General features: G+C 44.0%; 1 protein-coding gene across 4 annotated transcripts in view; it reads left to right on the top strand.

The window, feature by feature from the left end:
- WDR59 (WD repeat domain 59) overlaps nt 1-26878 on the top strand; it is a 766237-nt gene that overhangs the window by 583211 nt on the left and 156148 nt on the right. For all 4 annotated transcript variants that reach the window (XM_085636815.1, XM_085636817.1, XM_085636814.1 and 1 more), the window contains one exon: nt 22899-23011. In XM_085636815.1, the coding sequence (XP_085492941.1) occupies nt 22899-23011 (113 nt within the window). The remainder of the gene's footprint in view (nt 1-22898; nt 23012-26878) is intronic.

Below are 26878 nucleotides of genomic sequence, written 5' to 3'. Positions count from 1 at the left end.
ACCGCAATCTCAGCCTATCTGCAAACCAGGCAGCACCTCTCTCTATTCAGAGTGCCTGCCATCAAAGCATTCTTGGAAGGACTCAAACGAGTCATTCCACCAAGCCACCCACCGGCTCCAATGTGGAACCTCAACTTGGTCCTCACACGCCTGATGGGTCCACCCTTTGAACCTCTACACTCATGCGAGATTCAATTCCTTACCTGGAAAGTGGCCTTCCTTGTAGCAATCACTTCCCTAAGAAGAGTTAGTGAACTCCAGGCACTAACCGTTCAAGAGCCATTTATACAGGTTCACACCAACAGGGTCGTACTACGTACCAACCCCAAATTCATGCCCAAGGTAATATCGCAGTTCCACATGAATCAGACTATTGAACTGCCAGTTTTCTTCCAAAACCCACAAACTGTTGCAGAAAGGGCACTACATACACTAGATGTACGGAGGGCCCTCATGTACTACGTCGACAGGACTAAACCCTTCAGGAAGACAAAACAACTGTTCGTTGCCTTTGCCCCACAACACAAAGGTAACGCCATCTCCAAAGCAGGGATAGCCAGATGGATAGTTAAGTGTATTCAAATCTGTTATCAAAAGGCAAAACGCACATTAACTATTCCACCACGAGCCCACTCAACCCGCAAGTTGGGGGCTTCCATGGCCTTCCTAGGAAATATTCCCCTGCATGATATATGCAGAGCAGCCACATGGTCCACTACACACACATTTACAAAACACTATTGCGTAGATGTGCAGTCAAAACAGCAGGCAGCTGTAGGACAGGCTGTTCTCAAAACACTTTTTCAGACCGCTGCAGCTGGCACGGGTAGCCGCCGCCAATAGAGGGCACTGCTATGTATTCTATGCACAGATATGAATTCAGCAGCCCACATGTCTCGAACTGAATATGCTACTTACCAGTATGCATCTGTTCTTGGCATGTAGGGCTGCTGACATTCATATCGCCCTCCCTCCTCCCCGGCGCCTGTCGCAGCTGCAGCTCTCAGAATTACTGCAAGCATGGTCATCACTTTCTGTATCTACTCCATCACTGCCACAATGGCGAAAAACAATCTGAGGATGGAGGGGATGCCCATGCGCACTGTAGTCCAGGGGAGGAGTCACCTATCCAAGGATACTTCGAAGACTCTTCCAGGACAACAACGTGCAAACATCCGGACCCAACACTAGGCGGCGATCTATGCACAGATATGAATGTCAGCAGCCCTACATGCCAAGAACAGATGCATACTGGTAAGTAGCATATTCAATACTTTCTCAGAATGAGATGCTTTAGTTAAATACTTTCAATAGGCAATAGACTTTTGAATGCAATAGTTACAGTTGTTGCAATAGGCAACACAATTCAAACACAATTATAACATTGAGCTCAATGGGACTTTTTAAGTAAATGCAATTAGTTACTTTGTGTTTGATTTACTTACTCAGGGTTGGATCCTGGATTCAACCCTGGTGCAATTCCTGTAAACAGTTGAAAGAAATCGTTTTTGTTACACAGGCGATTTTTAAGGAATATTTGTAAGTTTGAAAAATCGACACTTGGAAGAATTTCTGGCAAAAACCAGGCAATGTTATCCTATGGAGGAAAATCAAGTTATCGGTAAGTATGGTTGTAATTACTTTTCAGGGTCAGTGCTGGGCACCAAGATCCAGCACTGGGATCTCTCCTGATAACAGGTGAGTAATTTCGTTTTCGTTGATCGGCTGATTTTTAGTGAATATTTTAAAGTTTCAAAACTCGACACTTTTGAAACTAGTCAATGTTACCCTATGGAGAAAAAGTGAGTTATCGGCTTTTAGGTAAGTACTCGACTGGCAGAGTTAAGGTTCTGGGCATAGACTCTCTGGGGTCTCCCAGGGTCAGGTAGGTACAGTTGTTACACCCTCAGCGGCACAGGGGCACCTGGGTGCAGAGAGAGTTAGGCCCAATGTTAGCCTATGATGGGCAGGGGGCCTTTGGTTGGTGGCTGCTAGCAGACAGGCCACGTGGCTGTGGGAGCTGGGCTCCTGGTCACTTACCCAGGGCAAGTGGGGAAGTAGATTAGGATAGATGTTGCACTCCCAGGGGCACGCGGGCGGCTGGGTGCAGGGTGCTGGGTGCTTTTGAGCCGTCGGGCGCTCAATGGATTTCAATGGAGAAACTACAAGACGAATAAAGGCTGCAAGCTCGGGGACGAAGATTCTTCAGGTGCGACCACCACTTCGAGAGGTAAGTTGGGAAGCTGTAGGTTAGGCAGGCACCCAGGAGCTGGGCACAGGGGGCCGCAGGGCGCCGGGTGCAGGGGTGTCTTTTCGCGTTGGGAAATCTTACCCTCTGCTGGTCGCGGTTGGAGGGGTCCCTGGTTCTGAGGCTGCAGGCGTCGTCAGGAGCATCGAGGTGGGTCCTTGGGTGCTGGATTCTGGGTCACAGTTGCTGGGGGGACGTCCTCGGGGTCTTTGTCCACTCAGGCACAGGCCGGGCTTGGAGGGTGCAGTGTGTGCAGGAGTCGCAGTTCCTGGTTGGCACCAGGGGTTTGTTACTTGCTTTGAGCAGAACCACTGCTCGTGGGAGTCCCAGTCTTTTAGAGTCACAAGGCAGTCAGGTCCTCTGGGGTTTTCGAGGTTGCTGACCACTGGAGACGCTGGGTTTTAGCAGGAGCAGGTTCGAGGGTCGACAGGCCAGTAGGGCTGGGGCCAAGTCAGTTGGTGTCGTCCTCTTGTTAGCAGCTGCATGGCAGGTCTTCTTTCTTCTTGTTCTTCTTGCTTGTTTCGGATTAGGGATCTGAGGAAGGAAGGTTCAGGGTGCCCCTAAATACTAAATTTAGGGGCGTTATAGGTATGTAGCGTTCAGGGACCAATGGGTCCCTTCCCTGGGGTGGGTACACTCCCTATCCTGCCACTCTCCAGTGGGAGGGGGACAGAAGCCTAATCCTGATTGGGCATGCTCCCCATCCTCAAGATGGCGAGAGCCCGGAATTGTGCTTCACCTCGCCTCCCCCACCTGAGGGGTGGGGTTGGCAGAGGCTGGCACACCCCCTTTCCTCACTTGGGCTTTCCCGCCAGTCTTGCCGCCAGAGTGGTGGGTCTGAACCGGTGGGGGCCAGTTGCTGAGTACAGCAAGTGGCCTGGAGAAGCTCACAAAGGCGGCATGCCTTTGAAGCTTCCCCTGCCCATCCTGGGGGAGGAGACCTAGCACCTCGCCCAGGATGTGCCTTGTTGCAGGCCCAGGAGAGCGGATGTCTCTCTACCCAGGGGTCCAGCAACATGTCTGCTGGGTGGCAGCCTAGGCAGCCTCTCAGACAGGATGTGGATTGTATGTTAGGTTCAAGGGGCAACTCTAAGTTGCCCTCTGTCGTGCATCTAACATTAAATCCCACACTGGCATCAGTGTGGGTTTAATGTGCTGAGAAGTTTGATATCAAATGTCGACTCTCTGTTTTGTTCTGCACCAAGACACTCAGCCTGCAAAGGCAGTGTGTGTGCGTGTGTCAGGGTACAGGGCCTCTAAGGGTGGCACAATATGTGCTGCAGCCCTTAGGCGCCTTCTCCCCAGTCACAGGGCCCTGGGTACCTAGGGTACCATTTACATGTGGCCAGAGATGCCAATTGGGTTTAGGCTTCATGCAGTTTTAGGGAAGGAACATAGGCCCTGGGCATCTGATTGGCAGGAGCCCAGGGCACACTCAGTCAAGTACATCAGCAATTCAGCAAAAAGTGGGAGCATACCATGCAAGAAAGATGGCACTTTCTCACACTCACCATGCCATCTCAGTTTGTACCCAGCCATATGAAAATCAGTCTTGACACTACTCCAGTAGGAACAGATCAGCTCAAACTGCCAGGCCAGGTCCTCTCTGATCGGAATACAAGCAACCCAAGAGTTGTCTGGATTAGGGCTGTTCCGTCAAGAGTAGTTTGGCTCCAGTGGGACACTGAGCTCAGGGCCCACGTCTTGGCATACATCTTGGCCACTTAGGATGTTACATCAGACAAACAAAAGGTGATCAGAGAAAAACTTGCAATTTGTCTGAACGCTGGCAGACGCTCAAGGTAACAATCCAACCCATTGTTCTTGTACTCATCATGCCACCTCGTTTTGGACCTAGCCATATGCAAACTAGTCTTGACCCTGCTCCAATAAGAATAGATCATCCTATGTGTTTGAAGGTCTAACTACTGGGTTCTGCAAACGACTCACCTCACTGCTTCCTAGAACACTGGGTGCCTGACTGATTTTATGTAGAAGCTGCCATTACTCTGGCACACAAACTGGTTGAGGCCAGAGTACAAAATCTACATAAAGATTTTTGCAAATAGACTGGAAAAATGTATGCCATTTCTAATTGACGTGGACCAATCGGGGTTCATAAGAAACTGCCAATAATACACAAGGGTCGTACAGCTGATTGAGAAAAGCAGCAGCCACCTAATAATTACATTAATCTAGCAATTTACGCTGAAAAAGCTTTCATTTGCATGGAGAGGCACTTCCTTGTCAAGGTGGGATTGGACCATGTATGCAAAAATATATATAAACCACTTATAAGGAAACTCTGGGCCAGAAATACAATGGGCAGAAGACAGATTGCTTTGCTCTCTCTCATGGGAAGAGGCAGGACTATCACTTTATCCACTCTCCTCTTTGCATTCTCCATTCAAATACTTGCCCAGCTGGTCATAAAGTCCCCCTTATGAAAGGAATGTGCACCAGGCCTTCAACATAAGATACACCTCTTTGCAGATGACATTTTGTTGACACAGGGGCGGCCTTAGGCATGTGCAAGCTGTGCACCTGCACAGGGCCGCCAAACCCCAGGGGCCGCCACGAGGAATCGGATAAAATACATATTCGTGGCGGCCCCTGGCAGGGATTTGGCGGCCTCCGGCTTCCAGGAGGTTGGGGGGTTAAGCCCTTTGAGCACAATGGCCGTTGCACGCCTGCTGCTGATGTGTTCCTGGATTGTTAGGCGCGCTCAGCCCTGAATATAGTCCAACAGTATGTAAAAACAAGGTTTCTTAATGTTCATTTCCTCCTAGAAGCTGGATTTATATGCTGCATGTGTCATGTGTACACTGCATACTCATGCAACATTTCTAGAATGTTATAAGTACATTCATATTTAAAATGTGCTACTACACGGGCAGTGGAACGAGGAGCGCAGCAGGGGCTGCAGCAGCCCCAGGCCTGAAAACAGATCAGAAAGGTAATGGGACACATTAAGGCCTTTCGATCAGTTGTCTTGAAACATTAGCTGTCGATTCCAGTGCAGTGAAAGACCAATGGCAATCAAGGCGAGCGCGGAGCACCATTGTCAACAAACCCTGCACATCTGCTTACCATGTCTATAAGTTTACATTGTGTGGCTTCAAAGACATGACATTTGCATATACACGATTGTCACTCTTGCTGTCATTGGGTCGTATGGCGAATGAAAGAACGGCGAACATGAAAAGCACCAACGTAAAAAACAGCTTCTTTATAAAAATCCGAACATTAAAAATTCAGCTCTTCTCCATTTGAGTCTTTAATCGTGAAATGTGGAGGCAAGCTCTTTTGATGCATGGTGAGAACACAAACAAGCATTGGCATTGCCAATAGGTCTCGCTTTTGGGACCTTATAAGTAGTTATGCAGCACAATATCCATGGTGCAACAACATCAACTGTTGCATGGCTAAACACTTATAAGGTACAAGGTTTAGCCATGCAACAGCTGATGTTGTTGCACCAAGGATACTGTGCTGCAAAACTAAATACTTATAAGGGCCCAAAAGCGAGACCTATTGGCTATGCCAATGCTTGTTGGGAGAGCTGTCACTACACACACCACGGTCTTTAGCAACTCTTCCTCCTCAGACGGTCACATGGGCTTCATAAGGCTTCACTACCCAAAATCTAATCATAAATTAATTCAGCAGATAACATGGGTTTCGTAAGGCATCACTACCCAAAATCTAATCATAAATTACATCACGCAAGCAACCCTTTTTTATCCTAGTCTACTAGCTGTAGATAGCAAAACAACTAACTGGAGCATATCACTTTCATAGCCATCCTAGTCTACTAGCTGTAGATAGCAAAACAACTAACTGGAGCATATCACTTTCATAGCCAGCCTATTTTTATGAAATAATGCCACACTAAATTTACAGGCAGAATACAATTGTCTGGCTTTATATCACTGCTTGATGTTTTACCACCTAGCCCCACAGATATTTAAATATGACAAAATTGTGACCCCCCCCTAACAGACAACCCACCTTCCACACATGTATACACAGTCCACTATTACTGCCATTAAAAGCACCAGCTATAGCTTGATATTCAAATAATTTTACATGCAGCCACTACCATTTATTTAATCGCAAATTCTCCTGTCATTTGTCTTACGGCACAAGAAAGAACAAAAATAAAAATAAAATTACAGCAATTAGTGGCCATTTTACAACGCTATTGTCTATGTCCACAGAAACTCATTTATGATCTAAATAAAATGTCAGTCAGATCTTTCCCAAATACAGTTGAGGCAAAGCCCTTTACTGTGGCAGTTTTCCTAGCACTGGCCCGCATTACCAACCTGCTATTTACCCTCAATGTTACCCATGTTTCACATTCTATCGGTCTTGCGAAAAGCACTGGCTATGAATCTGGAAAAAATAAAAGGCTACCTACTATCAATTTTGACATGAAGCATGCTCAGCTGAGGAGCATTTCACATAATGGTTGACAATAGGGTGACTGACAATTCTGTGCATGTGCAACAGGCATGAAGGAGAGGGCTAGTGGCAGATCTGTTATGCCTGGGTAATTTAGCATGCTTACTCAACTAATATTAACTCGCTTGTATCAACTGTAGAGGTACACATCTAGGTGACAACTCAAAATGTATTTTATTATTTTTATAAATGTAAGAAGATTACGGAAATAAAATTACTGATGTGCTCCTAACTCCCAAAAGATGAAAGAATCCTGGGACCAACCTAGCGGGGTGAAAGTATGGAAGGCACCTAGAGACCAATTACGGGGAAGTCTTTTAGCTGGTAACGAGGAGATTAAACAGTTACTTTCAGTGCCAGTCCCTCACGTCGTGTGTCACAATGCCCTCCTCCTCCTCCTCCTAAATGTTATCGTTCTGAGACGAATTCGGAAGGGTAAGAGCAGCCGCAGGTACTGGTCATCTAACGCCTTTTCTGGACGTTTTATTAAAACACCTTCCTGAGCTCCGCCCGGCCTGGACCCCCTCTTCTGGGGCCCCCTACCGACGCTCCCTGCACAGGGCCACCATGAGCCTAGAGTCGCCCCTGGTTGACATCATCAGTCCCCTCATGGTCCATTGAAGTGATTATACCGCTTCTACAACACTATGGGAGTGTTTCGGGATTCAAACCTAATGTCACTAAATCTGAAATCCTTTTTTTTTTTAAAATAGTTTTTTATTGACATTTGCCATTTTAATACAATACAATTCAATCCCCCCCTCCCCCCACAAAGACCAAGATCAAGAAGCACGTTCGGATAAACCACCTTTAGTATATACAATAGAGAAGTATTCTCTCACAGCGTATAGATTTGATGACCCAGAAAGACAAAGAGAAAGAAAAAAAAGAAAAAGAAAAAAAAAAAAGAAAAAAAAACTAAGTAACAGAGGAACAGAAATTATCACATCCGTTTTCTCCCTAAGATTATTCCCTTAGATACATTACCCTTAGCTGTGAACTTCTATCCATAGTAACAAAGGTTCCCAAATCATCATTCCTCTGTCTTTTCTTAAATCCCTTGTTCTTATAAATTGCCACCTCCACACTACATATAGCAAGTAATCTAGCCCTCCATTGTGTGAAAGATGGCGGTTGGGGATCAAGCCATGCGGTGGCTATACACAATCTAAGAACTGCCATTGCTACAAATATCAGCCCCTGTTGTTGTATAGGGCGCTCGATAGCAGCCACTACTAAGATCATTTCTTCACTGGAGATAGAAATTTCTTCCTGAAATAACTCCGAAATGAAATTAGATACTTCTATTTTAAGATTAGTAAGTGATGGGCACGTGGCGAACATGTGAATATCGTTAGCTGCCGCCAATAAACAACGTGGACAAGCGGTTCCCGAGCCGATTGCCCATTTGCCCATTTTATACGGTGTGTAATACAAGGCAAAAAATGTTTTATAAAATTGTGCTTGTAATTTGATTGACATTAGCAATATTTGTGCAAGCTCTAACGCTCGCTCCGGTATTATTCGCTGTACGAATAGGTTAGTCTGCCATCTAATAAGATGTTTTTCAAGATCATCCGGGAGACTACTACTAAGGTCCTTATATATTTCCCCGAATCTAGGGGTAGTTTTCAAGCATAATTTATCTATTAGTATGATATTTTGAAAATTGCAGCGCCCCCCCATTTTCTTTGACAAGAAATCCCTAACTTGTAAGTACTTAAAAAAATCCCTATTGCTAACATTGTAATCATTGCGAAGTTCGGAAAAACTTTTCAATCGGTTTTCGATATAGAAGCACCCAAGTTGGGTAATCCCTACCCTGACCCACCTGGACATATACCCATCATGAAATATCTCAGAAAGATCAGAGTTGCCACTAATTGGAGTATAACATGAAAAGCGTCCCAACCCTAGGAATTTACGGATATTGCTCCAAGCTTTCCAAATTCCCTGAATAGTCTTGAGTTTAGTTTTCTTGAAAAAATTATCATTCATATGTCTCCATAAACACCCTTTACTTCTATCTCCTAATACCATTTCCTGTGGGGTCGGGATCGCACAATGACTCGGCTCAATAATTATCAAGTTTGTACAGTATTTGGCCACTGTTGCCCAGTAATAGATCCTAAAGTTAGGCAGCGCTGACCCACCTCTTTCTTTTGATAACATAATCCATTTTAGTGCCCTACGTGGTTTCTTAAATCCCCAAATAAATCTGGGAAAACAAAGATTCGATGTTTTTAAAGTAATACGGGGCGAACTCGAGACAAATTGTTCTGAAGAAGTATAAAAATTTAGGTAGAATCCCCATTTTAATCAAATTGCATCTGCCACCGATAGTTAAGTGTAGATTATCCAATCTAATTAAATCTTCTCTGGTGCGCACTATTAGTGGGTCAAGATTTATCTGTACAATTTTGTCAACCTTGGCGCATATATTGACACCTAGATAAGTAGCGTGTTCCACAGCTCTTTCGTCTTCCATCTCCACTTTGTCATTGATGATTATTTGAGTTTTCCCCGTATTTAGTTTATACCCAGAGGTTTTGCCGAAACGTGTTGCTTCCTTCTCAACCATCTTGATTGCCTCCTTGGGATTGGTGGTAACTATAGCTATATCGTCATCGTATGCTAAGACTTTGGTTTCATAGTTGTTAATCGTAATTGATGGCACATCAGGATGGTTATCGAGTTTACGTATAAATTGGTCAATATATATCGCGAATAAGAGGGGCGAACAAGGACACCCCTGTCTAGTTCCCCTCGTAATCATGAAGTTCTCAGACATATTCCCATTTATCACGACGTTGGCCCTTGAATTGACATATAGTCCTTGGACCGCTTTGATGAATCCCTTCGTTAATCCCCGATCTGACATTGCTGCCCATAAAAACTTCCAGGAGACCCTATCAAACGGCTTTTCTGCATCCAGAAGAATAAGGGCCATAGGGACTCCTGTAGTTTCTGCGTAGTCAAACAAAGAGATAACTCTCTGTATATGATCACTTGTTGATCTGCCAGGGATGAATCCATGTTGTCGGACTGATACTATTTTATGAATTATAGGTGCTAATCGCCCTGCAAGGAGTTTAGAATACATTTTTGAGTCTCCATTAATCAAGGTTATTGGGCGATACAAGCCCATTTCCAACGGATTTTTGTTTTTCTTCAGGAAGATCATTATTTTTGCTAAAGACCAAGACGATGGTGGGTTTCCTCCCTGAATTATGGACTTTAAAAGTTGTAGCATGATAGTTTTTAATTGTTCTGCAAATTCAAGGAAAAACTCTGTGGGGATTCCATCTACACCTGCTGCTTTACCAGAGGTCAAGGATTTCATATAATAGAATTTCCTCCCAGCAAATGGGAGAGTCCAGTAAATCCTTATCTTCTTGTTCAAGGTGTTCGGCCAACGCTTTATCCAGATAATCCCTAGCATCCTCTTGCCCTCCTGGCGGTTCCTCATATAATTTTTGATAGAACATTTGAAAAGCAGTTCTAATATCGAGTTCTTCTAATCTCAATTCACCATTCCTATCATTTATAGCATTTATTATATTTCCCGTCATCTCCTCCCTTGTACGAACAGCCAGCTGGTGCCCTACTTTCTCGCTAAGTTAATACGTTTTTTCTTTGAATATCATAGCTTTGGTAATCGCTTTTTGGTAATATATCAGAAATCTTATTTCTAGCGATTGCAACTTGCGCTAATCCTTCCGAACCCAAACCTGTTTGCAAAGCTATTATCAAATAAGCTTCAGCTTTATTCAAATTCTGATATAAAGAGGCTAGTTGTTCTTTACCTTTCCTGTTAGTGCGTACTGAGAATTGCAAAGTCTCCCCCCTGATGCCAGCTTTCATTGCATCCCAAACTACCTCGACAGGAGCACTGCCCATATTTATTTCTAATAAAGATGGTAGCCACTCCCTCATAAGAGTACGGTACTCCTCCTTTTTTTAAAAAGGCTCTTTCAAATGTCCAAAGGTTTCTAGTACGGATAATATTGCTACATGCAATATTCAGTTCTAGAGGGTTATGATCAGATAATACCCTTGGGTGCTTCCTCATAGTGCAACCATCTCTGATAGAATTTGACAAAAGGATATAGTCTAAACGGGCATGACGAAAATGGGGATGGGAAAAGAAAGTATACCCTTGGTCTCTAGGATGACCCAATTGCCATCCATCCAGCAGTCCATGTCGTTCGCACAAGTCTTTAAATGCTCTAAGGACTTTAGGTTTTCTCCCTTGATAGTTAAATAAAGGACCGGCGGTCCAATCTTCGGGTAGGTGAAGGTTTAGATCACCACACACAATAAGAGGCAAGGGCCAGTGTACTAATTCATTAGAAATGCTTAGAAGGGTATCAGGGTCATCTCCTAGATTCCCATAAGCTGTACATAAAGTAACCGTATTCTGCCCACTATTGTAGCGACACTCAGCAATGGCCCATCTCCCAAGTTTGTCTGCAAGTGATCGACTAAATTGTAAGCCCCCTTCTTTAGCCAAAATGGCCACTCCCTTCGTACGAGTTCCCTGGGTGGATGCAACTATAAGTTGAAACCCCAAGGATTTCAACAGATGTTGTTGGCCTCTCTCTATATGGGTCTCTTGTAAGCAAACTATATTAGCTTCCATGGCTTGGAGACCTTCTGCTACAATTTGTCTTTTTTTAAGGTCATTGAGCCCGCAAATATTTAGGGATACAATGCATAGTCTAGCCATCTATATTATGCATCTTACTTCGCATATAAACGATAGTTGTTATTTTTAACCGCCATGCTCTTCCTCCCTGGCCCTTGCTCAGCTCTTTAAATCCTACTAACTTATTAATGTCTTTTGGTATATTAAAGGTACTCCCTTCACTGATTGTCTTCTCTTGGTCTTCCCCCCCATCTCGGCCCTTCCCTCCCTTCCCTCCCTTCCACCTGTTTGCCCACCCCCCCCCCCCCCCGCCCCCCCTTACCACCCTATGAGGCGTCCTGGGTCCCCAGGTGTGGGCGTCGGTATGATCAGTGCGCCTGCATTTGCCCCGTTGCCTAATTATATATACTCTAGATATATCGACTAGAAAGCGATATAAAGACAATAATCCGTTCAGCCATTTCATTACATATTAAAGAACAATCCCAGATATACCAGAAATTAATATCATACTTGTATATCAAGTTTTTCGTTTGCCATCCCCAATCCCTTTCCATGATATAGCCCCAAGCTTTAGCGAGATCCGCATGCCAAGCTCATGGCATTTTTTTTTTTTTCCCCCCCCTTATTTATCATTGTTTTGTTTTACTTTCTCAGATATTTCCCTCAAATACGCCTCCGCCTGGATTTCACTTGAAAAACTTCGCGTTGTTCCCCTGAAGTTAATTTTTAAGCGAGCCGGATTTTGCAAATATACTGTAGCTCTAATTTGTTCAAAGGGGGTAAAAAGTTGTCTCATTCGCCATCGGCGTTCGACAGTTGCATGTGCAAAATCTGGTCGGACAAAAAACATAAAGCCCTTGTGTTCTTTTTTGTTAGTAGGCCTTGCCAGATCAAAAATAGCTTCGCGCAATGTGAAATTACCAAAATTAACTAGCATAGCCCTCGGATATTGAGGCGGATTGTCAGAGCGTTTTGGTAAAGTAAGAGGAAATCTATGGGCTCGTTGAATTTCTCTGTCCATATCCCATGAGCTGAGTTCCGGAAATGCAGATTTAAGAAGGTTGACCACGAAGCCCCTTCAATCATTTCCTTCTGCGCCCTCAGGGATCCCTAAAAAGCGTAAGTTATTCCTCCTTGCTCGGTTTTCGTGATCTTCAACCTTTGCCATTAAGTCTTTTAATATGTCATCTTGTTCCTTAGCCTGGAATTTAAGCTTGCCCACATCAGCTTCTAAGTTATCTGTACGTACTTCAGCACAGCTCAATCTATCAGAGATCTCCGAACAGGTATTGCCCACTTTATTGATAGCCCCCTCAAGTTTTTGAATAGCCAGATGATTCCGATGGCTATCTTTTTTTGCATCTTTGTGAAGGATTTTGATTGAGTTGAGGACTTCCCACAGCGAGGGCTCAGTTGCTGTTCGCGATTCACTGCCATATTTCTTTCGCATTTGCCCCCCTTCTTCTTCAGGTTTACTCGTGATAATCTGCCTCCGTTCAGGTTCGGCGTTTGATGTTGAGTAGGGGCTCTTGCGAGTCGATTTAGCTCTGCTTGAGGTTGGCTCCGTATTGCTTCCCGGATCTGTTGTTTCCTCGTCGATTAGTTTACATTTTCATTTATTTCTAGTTCTTTTCTTTTCAGTCTTTTTTCTGGGCGTTATGTCTTGTCCTGATTCATTCATATTTTTTAGATTCATGAAGTCTGATGCTTCCGGGCTTAATCCCTCATATTTAGAGTCCTCCCTAGCCTTACTTTCCTCGCTTGGCTCGCTGGAAATGGAGACACCTGTTTCGTACAGATCCGAGTCTGATTCTTCGGAACTTACATCGTTAGCTAGTTGGGGATTTTCCCCCGAGGGGTGTGTTTGTAGTTCTGAAGGAGCATAGGCGTGATTCTCTCTAATCGCCTTCCGTTTAAGGCGACTCTCGTTATGATCCAATGTAATTGTGCCAGCTCTATAACCTTCAGCGTCGGGACATGTTTCCACATTTGGATTTTGACTGGGACCCGTAGTGAGTTTGTCCCCTGCAGCTCCCGATTTCAGGCAAGTGTCCACATTTGGATTTTGGCTGGGACCCGTAGTGAATTTGACCCCTGTAGCTCCCGATTCCAGACGCGCTGCCGAGTCTACATCGCCATAGACTCCCTCTTGCTTGTCTTGATGGGGCTTTAATTTCTGTAATTTCTCATTATTAGAGCCAGTACATAGCCCATCCTTAGTGAGAGGGCTAAATAAATTGTCTATCCTGGGCTGTGAGTCTATTGATTGACCAGATGATTTGGCCGCAGCCTTCAAGTTTTTGATAGTTTGCATCCTTTTTGCCTTTTTCACTAGCAACGCATCTTCTGATTCTTTTCCCAGCTCTTTCTCCTTCCCTTTTCTTTTCCCTTGATCATTATCTTTATTTACATTCTTATCTGCATCACTATTTTAGTTTTTATGTCTTGTTTTTTAGCTGTTACTTTGCCATCTTGTTTCCCCTCGTAGTTTTCCTTTGCCCGGGACCCCCTAGTTTCTGGTCGTCTTTGCGAGTCTTTTGCCATCTGCGGGCATTGTTGGTTTCTAGTGCCTTTAATAATTCCCTGATTTTCTGTCCACTCTGGTTTCTCCAACTTCTTTTCCAGGCTTTCCGGCATCGCCGTGTCCTCCGTGTCCTCAAACTGAGTCAGTTGTGGAATATGTATGGCTTGTGACGAATGACTTGTACCTTGTGGGGGTTGTGGATTTAAGGGGACCTGAATGTCTAGAGCAGTTTTTTTCTTGGGTAGTTTCCGATGTCAATAAATCGTTTGCCGGATCCTCTTTGCCGCTCCCTGATCTCATGATATCGGCCATACCCGATGCTCGTACTAATCTAAAGGTCCGTGGAAGTGGCAATGGTATTGTCAATGGATTTAGCTGCCTTGGCTTCGATGTCAGTTGTCTGAGTATCTTTTGTCCATTCTTATTGGATTTTTCACCAATACTTATACTCAGAGAGCTATATGCTCTTTCTCAAAATCTGAAATCCTATAGATAAATATAAAGTGACATGTCAGAGCAGAGGTAAAAACAACCTTACCATTCACATGGGCAAAGAAATCTATTGAATACTCAGGTGCAGATTACACCCCCACCCCAAGAATTATAGAAAGCAAATAATCCACCACTCATGAGGGAATTAAAGAATGATCTGGGAAGGTGGGTATCCTTTTTCATCTTGTGGTTGGTAAGGATGACATCCCTGAAGATGAATATCCTTCCTAGATTGCTGTACTTCTTCCAGGGCCTACCAATGTCAATACCTGTGCAAGATTTGCATTAGTTACAAACAACCTGTGATAAATTAATTTGCCAGAAAAGTAGACCTAGAATAGCTGTAACGGTGTTGCAAGGCATTAGAGGTTTTGGCTGTATCCCCCTAAGTAACACACAGATCTATTTTGCAACAGCACAATTACGCATCATATTCAAATGGTCACTCTGAATCAGAAAAAAACTGGTGCATGATGGAAATGCATTTAGTGTGAAACTTCTATTGGGATCTGTTATGGCTGCCAAAACACACAATGATCTAATCCAGAATCAAACAATTAAGTCATGTATTCAGTGTCAGACTGCCTTCAAGCTTAAAAAATTATAGAAACCAATATTTCCAGATTAAGCATTGGACAATGCACCCAACAAATAGGCAGTGATGAAATAACTTATACTGTTTGAAATCTGTTCCTTGAATATGAAACTACCAAAGGCCTTATGAAACATAGATTTTTTTTTTAAACAATTTTAATTGAGGTTTTTTAACACTGGTAAGGATAGCGTAACAGAAGATAAGGCAGATACAGTTTGACAGTCACTTTACAGTATTGGTAAAATGAACAAGGAGCCATAGCATTCGGTTACTTGGCAATCAATGCAAAAAATGACAAGCATAGTCAGGGACACATTTTTGTCACAGACAGAGGAGAAGTACCATGGCTCAGTGTGAGCTATGAGTGGTAAATCATTGAGTTGCGTGCATTCTCTTTGTGTAACACCGAAGCTTAATTGTTCTGAGTGACCTGCTAGAGGGGGATGTGCCCTTTAGGAAGGGAGGAATGAAACCCCCATCAACTAGAAGGGGAGGCAAAAGGGTAGGGGAAAAATTCAGGGTATAGGAGGCAATGAGGGAGGGGCGCAAGAGGCAGATAGGTGTGTAGGTGACATAAGAGAGAGGAGTACTGGAAGACACTGGGGCAGTGAGGCCAGGTAAGGTAACAGGTGCCTGAGCACTTCAGTATCTGATGTGATCAGATGTTAGAAGCTGTCTCTGAATGGGCAACGCAAACACTTGGATATCTTGTTCTGTATTCCTAGCCTTGAACAAAATCTACACATTATGTAGCAGCAAAGGCTTTCTAACAACAAGCAGCATTTACAGCGTCTCCTCAAAATAATATTGTGCAAGTATAACATGTAAAAATATTATTACTAAAACGATGCCTGCTAAAATGTGTAAAATGTTAAACTAAAATAGAGAGCCAAAGTGAGTCCAAAAGGACCTCACTACAACAGAGCGCACGAAGATTGAGTTGGATCTCTGAGGGGAAAGACCAAGGGTGTTCCTAGATCTAGCCAAAGAAGAACCTTGTATCTTAGCCAATTGAGCATATTGTCATAAAAGTGGTGTCTGGTATTAGCTATCAGATGGAGGTAGCACTAGGGGGGAAGGAGAAAGGGAGAATTGGAGATACTGTTACATATTCTACTGAAATGTGTTTTCTTAATATGGAATTCTGATGAGAAGACAAACAAAATAGTTATGTGAAAAAAGAGCCCTAAACGTGCTTTTTACTGGAGGGTTGATACACTGCTCATCTATCTGAATTGTTGCTCTTCTCTTTTGTTCTGCCTCTAAAGGGCAGAGGAAATATCGATGGATAACGAACATCAGTGCCCAGGTGGCGACTATCATCTCTCCTTTCCTTCCAGCCTCTCTCTTTTGACTGTCACCTCAGCCATAATCGTTAGGCCCCCATTACTGCAGGTAGACCAGGCAGTCCGCACCAAAGGGAACTCTGCTGTTGGCTAAAATGCATTGAAAGAATTTTAGCAGTGTAAAGAATTGAAGCCTCTTAGAAGATGAGCAGATGGAAAACAAATTCAGAATTACAGATCATCTTTGAAATAGCCTTGTTATAAGGGCTCTTAGAGTTTAGTATGTGCTCTTGTAGCAAATCTTACAATGAAAAGTAAATTTCAAATCTTTATTTTGCCTAAAAGCCATAAAAGTAAAATAATACATATTTTTAAAATAAAAACACTATAATCATGCAAGCATGTACCATAAAAACAATAAAACCTATTTAAAACGACATCATAAGAGAATAGGAATTAAAATTCGACCGGCCAAGACAAAACAATGTCAATGTAGGAGCTTTGTAAAGTGCTCCGTTACCATTTGGTGTCCTAGCGCTAGTTTACAGATCTATACAGGAGACCGGTATCGTACCAAAAATCCGAGTTGCTGAAAAGCCAAGTTTTCAACTCCCGTCTAAAATTGAGAAGGGAAATGGCAGATCGAATAGATAATTAAAACTTATTCGAGATTGTTGTTATTCCAAGATAATAACTTCAGCCTCCCCAGTTCGTTCTATTGAATTTTGGTACTATAGTCCTAGAATTGGACGATCTAAGTTGTCTATTAGGCGAGTACCATCTGAATCTCTGACCTAGATATTGTGGTCCTTGTTTATGCAAGGCTTTGAACGTAACGCACAAAGTCTTGAATTGGATCCTTTCCTGGCAGCCAATGCAGCTGCTTGATGGTTTTCCTAACTAAGACATTTTTTGGGGTGTGAGTGAGAACTCTAGCTGCTGTGTTCTGCAGTGCCTGAAGTTTTCTAAGATGTTGGGCCCAAAGATTTAGGTATAGGCCATTGCAATAATCTAATCTGGCCAATACCAAGGCCGATATGACCAGTTTGGGGGAATTTTCAGGGATAAATGCCAAAATCTTTTTGAATTTTCTTAAAATTAAAAAGGTGGAGGATGTCAGAGCAATAATCTGGTTGGCAAAAGAGATCTTACTGTATATAATTATCCCAAGATTTTTCGCTTTTTCGACTGGTTCAGGCAGGTCACCCAGATTTGCTGGCCACCAGCTAGGGGACCAGAAAGAGGGATTGTTACCGAAAAGCACAACCTCAGTTTTATTAGAGTTCAGCTTTAAACAGTTAAAGCTCATCCCTGAACTTACTGCTGACATGCAATTGTTGAATTGCTTACTGATAGAATGAGGTTGTTTCATGACTGCTACGACAATTTGCGTGTCATCGGCATAGAGGTTATGGCAGAGCCAAAAGATTTTACAACTGGGTCCAGAGCAGTGATGTAAACATTAAACAAGCATTGGCATAGCCAATAGGTCTCGCATTTGGGACCTTCTAAGTGTTTAGCCATGCAGCACTTGATGTTATTGCACCAAGGATATTGTGCTGGATAACTAAACACTTATAAGTATTTAGGTATGCATCAGGTCCCAAAGGTGAGAACTATTAGCTATGCCAATGCTTGTTTAGCTTATGGAGGGTGGTGAGGCAGCACAGACAATTGAAAGGTGATGGGTGGTAGGGAAGAAGTAGGAGGGTCAACAGAAGGATGGGGTGGAAGGGAAGAAGTAACACGGACAAAGGGGGGTGGTGGAAGGGTAAGAAGCGTCACTGACAAGCAGGGGTTGGAGGGGAGGAAGAAATCAAGACAATTGGGGAGTTGGATGGGGAAGAAGCGACATGGACAAGGTGGGGGGTGGGTTGGGTAAATTGACAGCAGGCTTTGTTGGCTGGTATGAGGAGCTGCCTTTGAGCAATAGTAACATACTGGTTTGAGGTTGGGAAGGCATCTCCACTATAAGGGGCTGTATGCATTTCCATCTGTAACCTCCAGCCAAAACGAATTGTTTTAACTGCTGTATTAAAACCATGTCCACAAATTCAAAATGTTTCCTACTTAAAGTATTCAAAACTTGTGCATCTTTCCTAACACTAACTTTCTCTTTGTAAGTTTTAATCTTTTTCTTCAAGGGCTCATGTATTAAAAACCAGCGCAAATAACGAACACAAAAAATATCCCTCTTGGTCTGGACCGCTCTACCTATATACAATCATTCCATGATTGAGCTGATCATCACCTTGGGAGGCTTGCTAACTGTCTCCTTTCTATGGTGTTGAAGCCCTAAATCTGTTGGTGCAGACTATAGTTTTCTAATTTGAAACGGTCTTATCCAATGTATGTCTTTTCCCCGAGATTATCTTGTTACTGGCAACACTTTCAGTCCTTACATTAAAGGCAAACAAGTCGAAAGGATACCAGTTAATAATCTCACTTATTTCGTTTTTAATTTCATTTACATTGCCCAACAATCTTAATTTAGTAACAATTTTCGAGGTAATTCCAGCCTGCCATTGCACACCCCTTCACAGCTGTTAGACTCTTTACATTAAAGCAGTTGAGGAACCGCCGTTTACATGCCGATTTGTTTTGCTGCTGTTCATTGAACATGCAGTTATTGAAACAAAACTGGAGGCTTTTTCAGCTACAGACTCCAGGAATAATTAGCCAGCTAGTAATTATGTCAAGCTGGAATGGTTAAGAGCGGAAACATGTATGCATGTGGGCATGAAAAGTGGTTTCGTCTTTTGGTGGGAAAAAGTGAGCATGACCTGGTATGGCTGATGCAGCCTTTACCCTTCTGCCAGATACCAAAAAGAGAATCCAATCGCTTGAATAGGTCACCTTCGATTGTGATAAACGTAAGTCTAGTGAAGATGTAGAGGTGGAGAAATAGCGGGGAACAAATGTTTTGATCACGTATGCAACTGGAACATAATCTACTAGTGTTTGTAACAAACGTACCTCGATATAGCCAACCCTGCAGAACCGAGTCCCTTACTTTAATCTCATGAGTGACGATGAGAACAAATTAAATCTATCCGTCCAGCAGCCAAGTCAATCATTGAGACAATATTTTTAAGGAGCCGTTTCTTCCTCCAAGCAGCTCTCGGCCCGTTCCCGTCTGAAAAAAGAGCAGCTAAAATGTAATTACAATGTTTTCACTTGCAGAACTAGCTCGGTGCTTTCAATCGTCTATTGTAACATCCCAGACTCAATTGCCTCTTTTTGTGTGTGCAGGTTAGAAAGATCGAAGCAAGTATAGGTTTAACGTTGGTAACTGTTACATGGTAATAGGTTGAACTGCAGTCAGACGTTTGGGGGAAGGGCTTAGCTGCTGCCGCCTATGATTTGCTGTTACCAAAATAATTTCCCATCCCACACTCACGTAAACATTGCTGCTGGAACTTCCCTGCCAGCTTCGCTGTGAGGTATTGCACCAGAGCACACAGCGTTTATATCCCGTTCTGAGAGCGAGTGATTTACGCTGGCAGGCAAGCATTACTGAGAACATCAAAGCAGCCCAGCGGCCGCGAAAGTGATCGCGATCCAGCGCGGCGAGCGATGCGCGAGGAAAGCCATATGGCGCCTCTGTCTAAGCACGCGCACATGCACTGTAGCTCTAGGCTGGCCATGGTAGCATTTTTTTTAAGCCCTTACAAAAAGTCTCGCCAGACCAGCGCATGCGCTGGGTCAGGCGAGACCTAAAAAGGTAGGGCCAATAGAAAAGCCATGCGATACTCCACACGGGAGCTCAAAAGAGTTAGACTTGAACGGGTTCATGGCTATAAATTGTGTCCTGTCTTCCAAAAAGGATTTGAGCCAATCCATGCACTCCTATTGCTGCTAGCCTGTCCACCAAGATGGTACGTTGGACAGTGTCGAAGGCTGCCGACAGATCTAATTAAAATGAGGGCGGCCCTCCCACCATTATCCAGGGCTTCCCTGATTTCCTCGACTGATTTGATCAAGGCCGACTCAGTGCTGTGGCCGGCTCTAAAGCCGTGTTGTCTCGTCTAGCCAACTGTATACATTTATATATTCCATAAGCTGTTTATTCATGGCCCTCTCTAGGAGTTTGGTGGGAAAAGGAAGATGCGATATGGGACGATAATTTTTAACGCCCTCTAGGTCTAGGTTGGATTTCTATAAATAGGCCGAATAGATGCGGTTTTCCACATCTTATGGAAAACTCCTGTCTTAAAGATTAAATTGAACATTTTAGACAGGTTGTCTGCTATGATCTCTTGGCCCAATTTTAACAACGCCACTGGGCAGGGGTCAGTCGGCGAGCTGGATTTGATTTTTGCAATAAGATTGCCACTAATAACTAAATAGATGAGCGATTTTGAAAAATTGCCTCCCCCAATTCTTTTTTTTAGGTATTTTTCTCGTGGTCGAGTGATTGTCACGACTCGGACCTCCCGCGCGGCGCGAGTGAAGCACACGCAGGGAGTGGGACTACACCTCCCAGCATGCCGAGCGGAAGGCGCTAACACGGGACCTATATAGGCCCCGCCTTCCTTCGCTCCGGCGCTTGTCAATCAGACTTTGAATCCTAACGAGCCCGGAACGCTGCTGGCGTTTCTCATCGTCCCGCGAACCAACCGCATCTTCGTCCCTACCATCAGCTGAGCGCCGCAACGGGGGAAGACGTGCCCCGACGCCCAGCCACTTCCCTACCCGCCGAAGTACTTCTTAGGGCTCTTGAAGCCCAGAGGCTCCTCCCCGGAGCTACATCGCCCCGCACACCAGGAAAAGCATCGGAGCCTAACCCTCGCCGCAACACTGGGAATCTCCAGACTACACCTAGTCAAATCACTACCCCTTGTCCTAGGAGCCCCCACATCCCTACCTTCACGGGCCAGAACGCAGGGACGCCTTATCCGGACGCCGCGTTCGCCTTAAGGGGGTTGTGGCACGACTCCCATTACCCTTTTATTGGCCTTCCTGTTTTCCTCCCCAGAGTGACGGATTCTACAAGGTGCGTCAGGAACTGACCAGCGCAGCCTTGAACAAACTTCTTCCTTCCCGCTTGGAGCCGCTTGAAAGGCTCGGAGAGCGACCAGATCACGATCCCTATGCGCTTGAGGCCGCTTGAAAGGCTTGGAGAGCGGCATAGACCATTGAAACCGTCCTGGGTCACCACGCTGGACTTGTGAGTACTGCTTTAGTCCTAGGGGCTCTATGTTATCTATCCTGTGCGGTGGTACTCTCTTACTGGACTAGTTATCTCACTCTGTTCTCTCTTTCCAGGGTTACAAGGGAGCACGGTTCCCGTCTGACGTTCAACCCACCCCCAAGAGTTCTTTCCTGTCCCCCTTCCCGGGGTCCCTTCTGCTCCTTTTCCCCCTTGAGGTGGTGTTTTACGCTAGACGTTTCAATTAGGGGTCGGCGGGCAACACCACATAGGGGGAGGGGGTTACTAGCATCGCTCCCGCTGTATCCGGCTTACAAGGTGAGTGGCTCTCAACCTTGTATCTCCTAGAACCTGACAGTGATTTCATTGACATAGAGAGATAACGTGGTAGAAAAGATCCATTGTAATAACTAGCACCATAAAAATACTCTTTGCAACCACCAGCACTTTACAGACCCCGCATCAGTTAGGGAGGATTTTCTACCTAGGTTCAAGATAAGCCAAAATCATATGTTACGGGGATACTCATTTTGATTTAGGATTGTCAAGTTTGTTCCCCACTTATTCCAGTCAAACAGTAAGAGCAATGCTATTATATCTAGTCAGTATTATGTTAAATGAGACATCAAAGTCAGACATCTCTCACACATGTTCGCCAAGTGTTGCATAATATTTCTGTATGATGTCTGTCTTTGGTAAAAATAGTTTTTCAAGTCGGTACTTAAAACATCAATGGAGGGCTAGTTTTCTCTTCCTAAAACAATAATTTTCTTTTTTCATTTTGTATTTATTTGAGTTTTTGTTGGGCACTTAGCATTGACTTATGAAGTTGCAAAGCATGGTTGAGCCCTCACTTCAATGTGCATTATATCTATACCTTTAACTTCCTATAGCAAATGTTGACTTTCTACAAGCTCCATCAGTGTATTTTGTGTTTCTAATTTCCATTGAGTCAAAATGTGCTATCCTCTTTCTGTAACAGCTGTCTTAGAAAAGCCTTCCTCTTTCCTAAAGCCTACAGTGTACACATTTTGAATTCAGAAACAAGCTGTAAAATTGAAGTTATCCCCTACAAGTGTGTTAAAAGTCAGTGCCATTGAATTAAAGAAATATTTATTTAAAGGATGTTTTGTAAGAGGCTGAGGTCACTTTAGCTTGGTTATTAACCTAGTTCATAGACGTTGGGGTTGTCAGTGATTTGGGACATTCAGAAAAAACATGTCATGTCAGAATTAAAGAGGACAATTATTGTAAGTGTTTTTTCAGCCACTTTATTTGTTCTCTCTTGTTTTGATAGTGTCACTAGCTCTCATGTTGTTTAGGACAAAGTAACCCCTTGGGACTTGTAAGGTGCCATCCTTAGGCTCAGGATGCTTGACTTATGTTGAAAGGTCCTTGGTAATCAGTAGATCCTTAAATGCTTCGGTCATAGCACTTTAATTAGTCCACCTTTTTAAACTGTCACTTCATTTCTCCTACACAGGTATGGTCGTTGGCAGCAGTTGCCACAGACCTCTGTCTCAGCCCGAAGTCAGACCCGGATCAAGAGACACCTTGGGCCCGTCATCCATTTGGACGGCAGCTACTGGAATCCTTGTAGGTTACTAAAATATTTATGTTTCTATGAACCATTTTGTTCTTGCCCTTCCATTGCAAGAATTGGACAAATGAGTGTTTTTATTATTTTATTTTTACTGGACCTTTATTGCAGATTACTAGCCACTTTTATTTAGGTATTACATTTGTCTTATGCGAAAAAGGTCACATATATAGGTCAAACATGGGATGAGTGAGATATCAACATACAATGAAGATTTGGTGAGTTGCCATCTTCTGTGTCCAAGTAGCAGTTCTGATGGGATAGGTATTCAATGCCATGCCTGAGGCGTTGTGTAAAAAAAAAAAGGGGGAAAAGGTGGAATTGTACCCCCAAAGGCAGAGATGGGGCCATACACAGGGTTCTTGAGGAGTTTATTTGTACTGGCTGCAGATAGTTAGTTATAATGGGTAGTAACAATTAAGATTAGTATTTGTGTTTTATAATATTACATGTGTGTTGTCATACAGATAAAGAACAATTTGACTTGTACAGAAGAGAGGAAGATAATGTGTACAGAGAAGGCTCATACAGAGGAGAGAAAAAGAAGGTTGTACAAAAGTGTTGAGTTTCATATAAAATATTTAGTTTGGAGTATGCACATAGGACGTGAATGAATGAAAAAAGCAAATGATTAGGGTTCCCTCTCATACAGATAAAAGGTAGGTTACCTGCAGAGGGAAGGGTTAGAGTATCGATCAGTTGAAAAGTTGTATGGGAGAGATGACTCAATTTTATTTCTGAACTTATTACATGTGAGAGAGGAGGATGTAATTTGTATACAGAAAATGCTCTCCTGGGAAATAATTTCCCTCACTTCTCTTTAGAATTCACAATTCATCTGAAATGTGGTATGAGACACATTTCTTAAAGGGGGCAACTGGCTGCGGGAAGTAATGGGGTAATCAGAAAACTAAAATGACCATCACTTTGAACCATTTGGTACTGAGTGGATGAACAAAGCATTTGATCATGACCCTGAGAAGTTGCAGGTTGATTGTGTCCTTAAGGAAAGCTTGAAACTGGTATTACAGCACAATTTTAGAAGACCTGGGCCGAACAGCAATATTTGTACCAGGCAATTCATAAAAAAGACATTTATGAAGTATTCATAAAAAATCTTCAGACAAATAGGGCTATACTTTGGATTTTACATAACAAATTTAAGGTAAATGACCACAAAAGCCATAGTCTTTACACCCAGCCCTGAAGGACCTGGGTGGAGGCCTTTAATACCCTGATTGAGTGCCAAACAAGACTAATACTCCCACTTGTATTGAAGGGTAAATTATAACCCTATTGCCCCCATATCAAGACAACCTGGTAAAAAGTTTAAATTGGTGACAAAAGGAAGCAATTTCCAGTCCAATATCCCTACAATTGACTAACAACTATTGGGTTAATGTTGATGGGTAATTTTGCATGTACTGTGATTTGCAATACTGTATATAGTATTACTATTCACATCTTGTTTGATATTTACACCTTAGCCCCTCCAAGAAGGCTTACAGTCATATATTATGACTGACAATTTACTTTGGGGGTAGGTTACGGTGGGGAAATAATATAAACAAATCTCATCACTTTAAAACAAATAAAATCCCCTAGTTTTGTTCTCAAATACCAAATAGGCATTTTCACCAAGCAGTCACATTTAGACAGCCCCACACATAGAACATGGGTTAAAAATCCATGTATCAGAATAATTTGGGGAATACTGATTACATGATAGTTGTAGCCACGAAATGCTAAGAATGTCCTTCCAATTTTAGAAACAAACAACAGAAGCCATAGGCAGGGCCACCTTATAACTGGCATAGGCACAGTAATGAAGAAGATGCAGACTATATGAGCAACATGGCTGATGCCCTATGGTGCTGCTAGACAGCTATAGAGAAGATTGGCCCTGGTTTCCCCCTCGACCGTCACCTACCCAGCCGGAAATTGGGCACAGTTCTTCCTCGTCTCCCTGCCATGGCTCCTTCCTCCCCTCCCTCCTACGAATTCTCACAACATTGTGTTCGAGGCATATGAGCTGTAGATCACACACTGTGCATAGATCGCCATCTGGTGTTGGGCCCGGATGTTTGCACTTTGTTGTTGTCCTGGAAAGTCTTTGGAAGTCACGGGATAGGTGGCTCCTCCTTGGGACAATTGTGCGCATGGGCATCGACTCCATCGTCAGATTGTTTTTTTCCGCCATCGGGCTCGGATGTGTTCATTGCGCTCCAGTTCGGTGTTGTTACCGATCATCTTTTCGACGCAAAATCCTCACCCATACTTCGGTATTGTTTCGATCGCGTTCCCCTTTGACGCGCATTTCTCCAGACCTTCAAATCTTTAATTCCGGTCATAGATGCAGGCCTTCGGGCCTACCTGCACCATTGGGCCTTCGGCTCATGGAAAGGACTCCCTTTAAAAAGTGTCCTAAATGTGGATCCAAGTTTCCACACGCAGATCTTCATGAGGTGTGTAACCTCTGCCTTTCACCCGAGCACGAGGCCAAAGACTGTCCAGCTTGTGCCTCTTTCCGCTCCAAGAAGACTATCTGGGACCGTCGAGCTCGAAGAACAATGGCTCGATCATCGACATCTATTCCCGACGATATCTTCCAGAAAGGCATCAATGTACCGGAGCAGGAGCATATCCAACACAGCGCCCTCAGCTCCTCCGAAGCTGACGACTCCGACGTCGAAGACATCACTCTGGGGCAGCGGGTCGTAAGTACGGACGTCGACCCCTCACCACCCCCCCTTCCCAAAAAGGCTTCGGTCACACCTTCACCTTCGGGCCTAGGTGCACACCGGGACAAAACTTCTCACGCCCCGCCTTCGGGCTCGGCAAAGAAGCCAACACAAAGGCCTTCAGGCCACTCTGGATCGAGCCAGCCTGCCATCGGTGCCGAAACTCCATCTTCGGCACCAAAAAAATCAACAAATGCCTTCCTCCGCGCCAACGCCTACCTCCGCATTGACGCCTTCGGCGCCGAAACCCACTGGCACGGACACCCCTGCTCCCAAAAAATCCTCTGAACTGAGCAAACACCTGGCTCCAAAAACCTCAGGCTCTCAGCCTTCGGAGCACAGGCCTACGGATCCGAACAAAACTCCGGAATCGAAAAAACAGTCGGTACCAAAACCACCATCGGGATCAATGGAAATTTCCGATTCCAGGCCTAAAGAGCACAGAATGACTCCAAAATCCCTGACACACACACACAATTGGACCCCAAAAAGTCGGCACCGAAAGAACACAGGTCAGTGGAGGAGCTTTTTCGACCGAATCCGACCCAAAAAACACTTCAAAAAGACCCTAAAACAGGTCAACTCATACTTAGCCCTTTAAAAAAACAGAAAATGGACAAACCTGTACCAGCTCCGCTTCCCTTGAAAAAGAGAGACATTGCTACTTCTCCCTTAAGGATTCCTTCTCCTCCTCCACACCACTCTCCTATCCCATATTCACCTCCCTCACCATCTTCTCCACCTCCATATGATGATGACACCTCTGACGACATGGGGAAGGATCACCCTTAAGGGGAACCCAGTCCTCCTGGTGCCCCAAAAGATCCATGGGAGGATTATGACACACCAGATGTCCCAGACATAGCTCAGGACGACATCTACCCATCTAGACCATCCCCTCCTGAGGACACTATAGGGTTCACTCAACTTATACACAGGGCAGCAGAATACCATGGGGTAAACCTACATACAGACCCTGTAGAGGAAGATTTCCTCATGGACACTTTCGAACCATCCCAAAGGTCCAGTGCCATTCTCCCCATGTTAAAAGGGGTAATCAAACACGCTACTGAGGTTTTTAAGGATCCTGTAAGGGCCAGAGTCATTAACCCCAGGGTAGAG

Source organism: Triturus cristatus, chromosome 12 (assembly GCF_964204655.1).
Source record: "Triturus cristatus chromosome 12, aTriCri1.1, whole genome shotgun sequence".
In the NCBI taxonomy this organism is placed as follows: Eukaryota; Metazoa; Chordata; class Amphibia; order Caudata; family Salamandridae; genus Triturus; species Triturus cristatus.
Note: the sequence above shows the minus strand (reverse complement) of the source record. Positions and strands in the feature narration are given on the sequence as shown.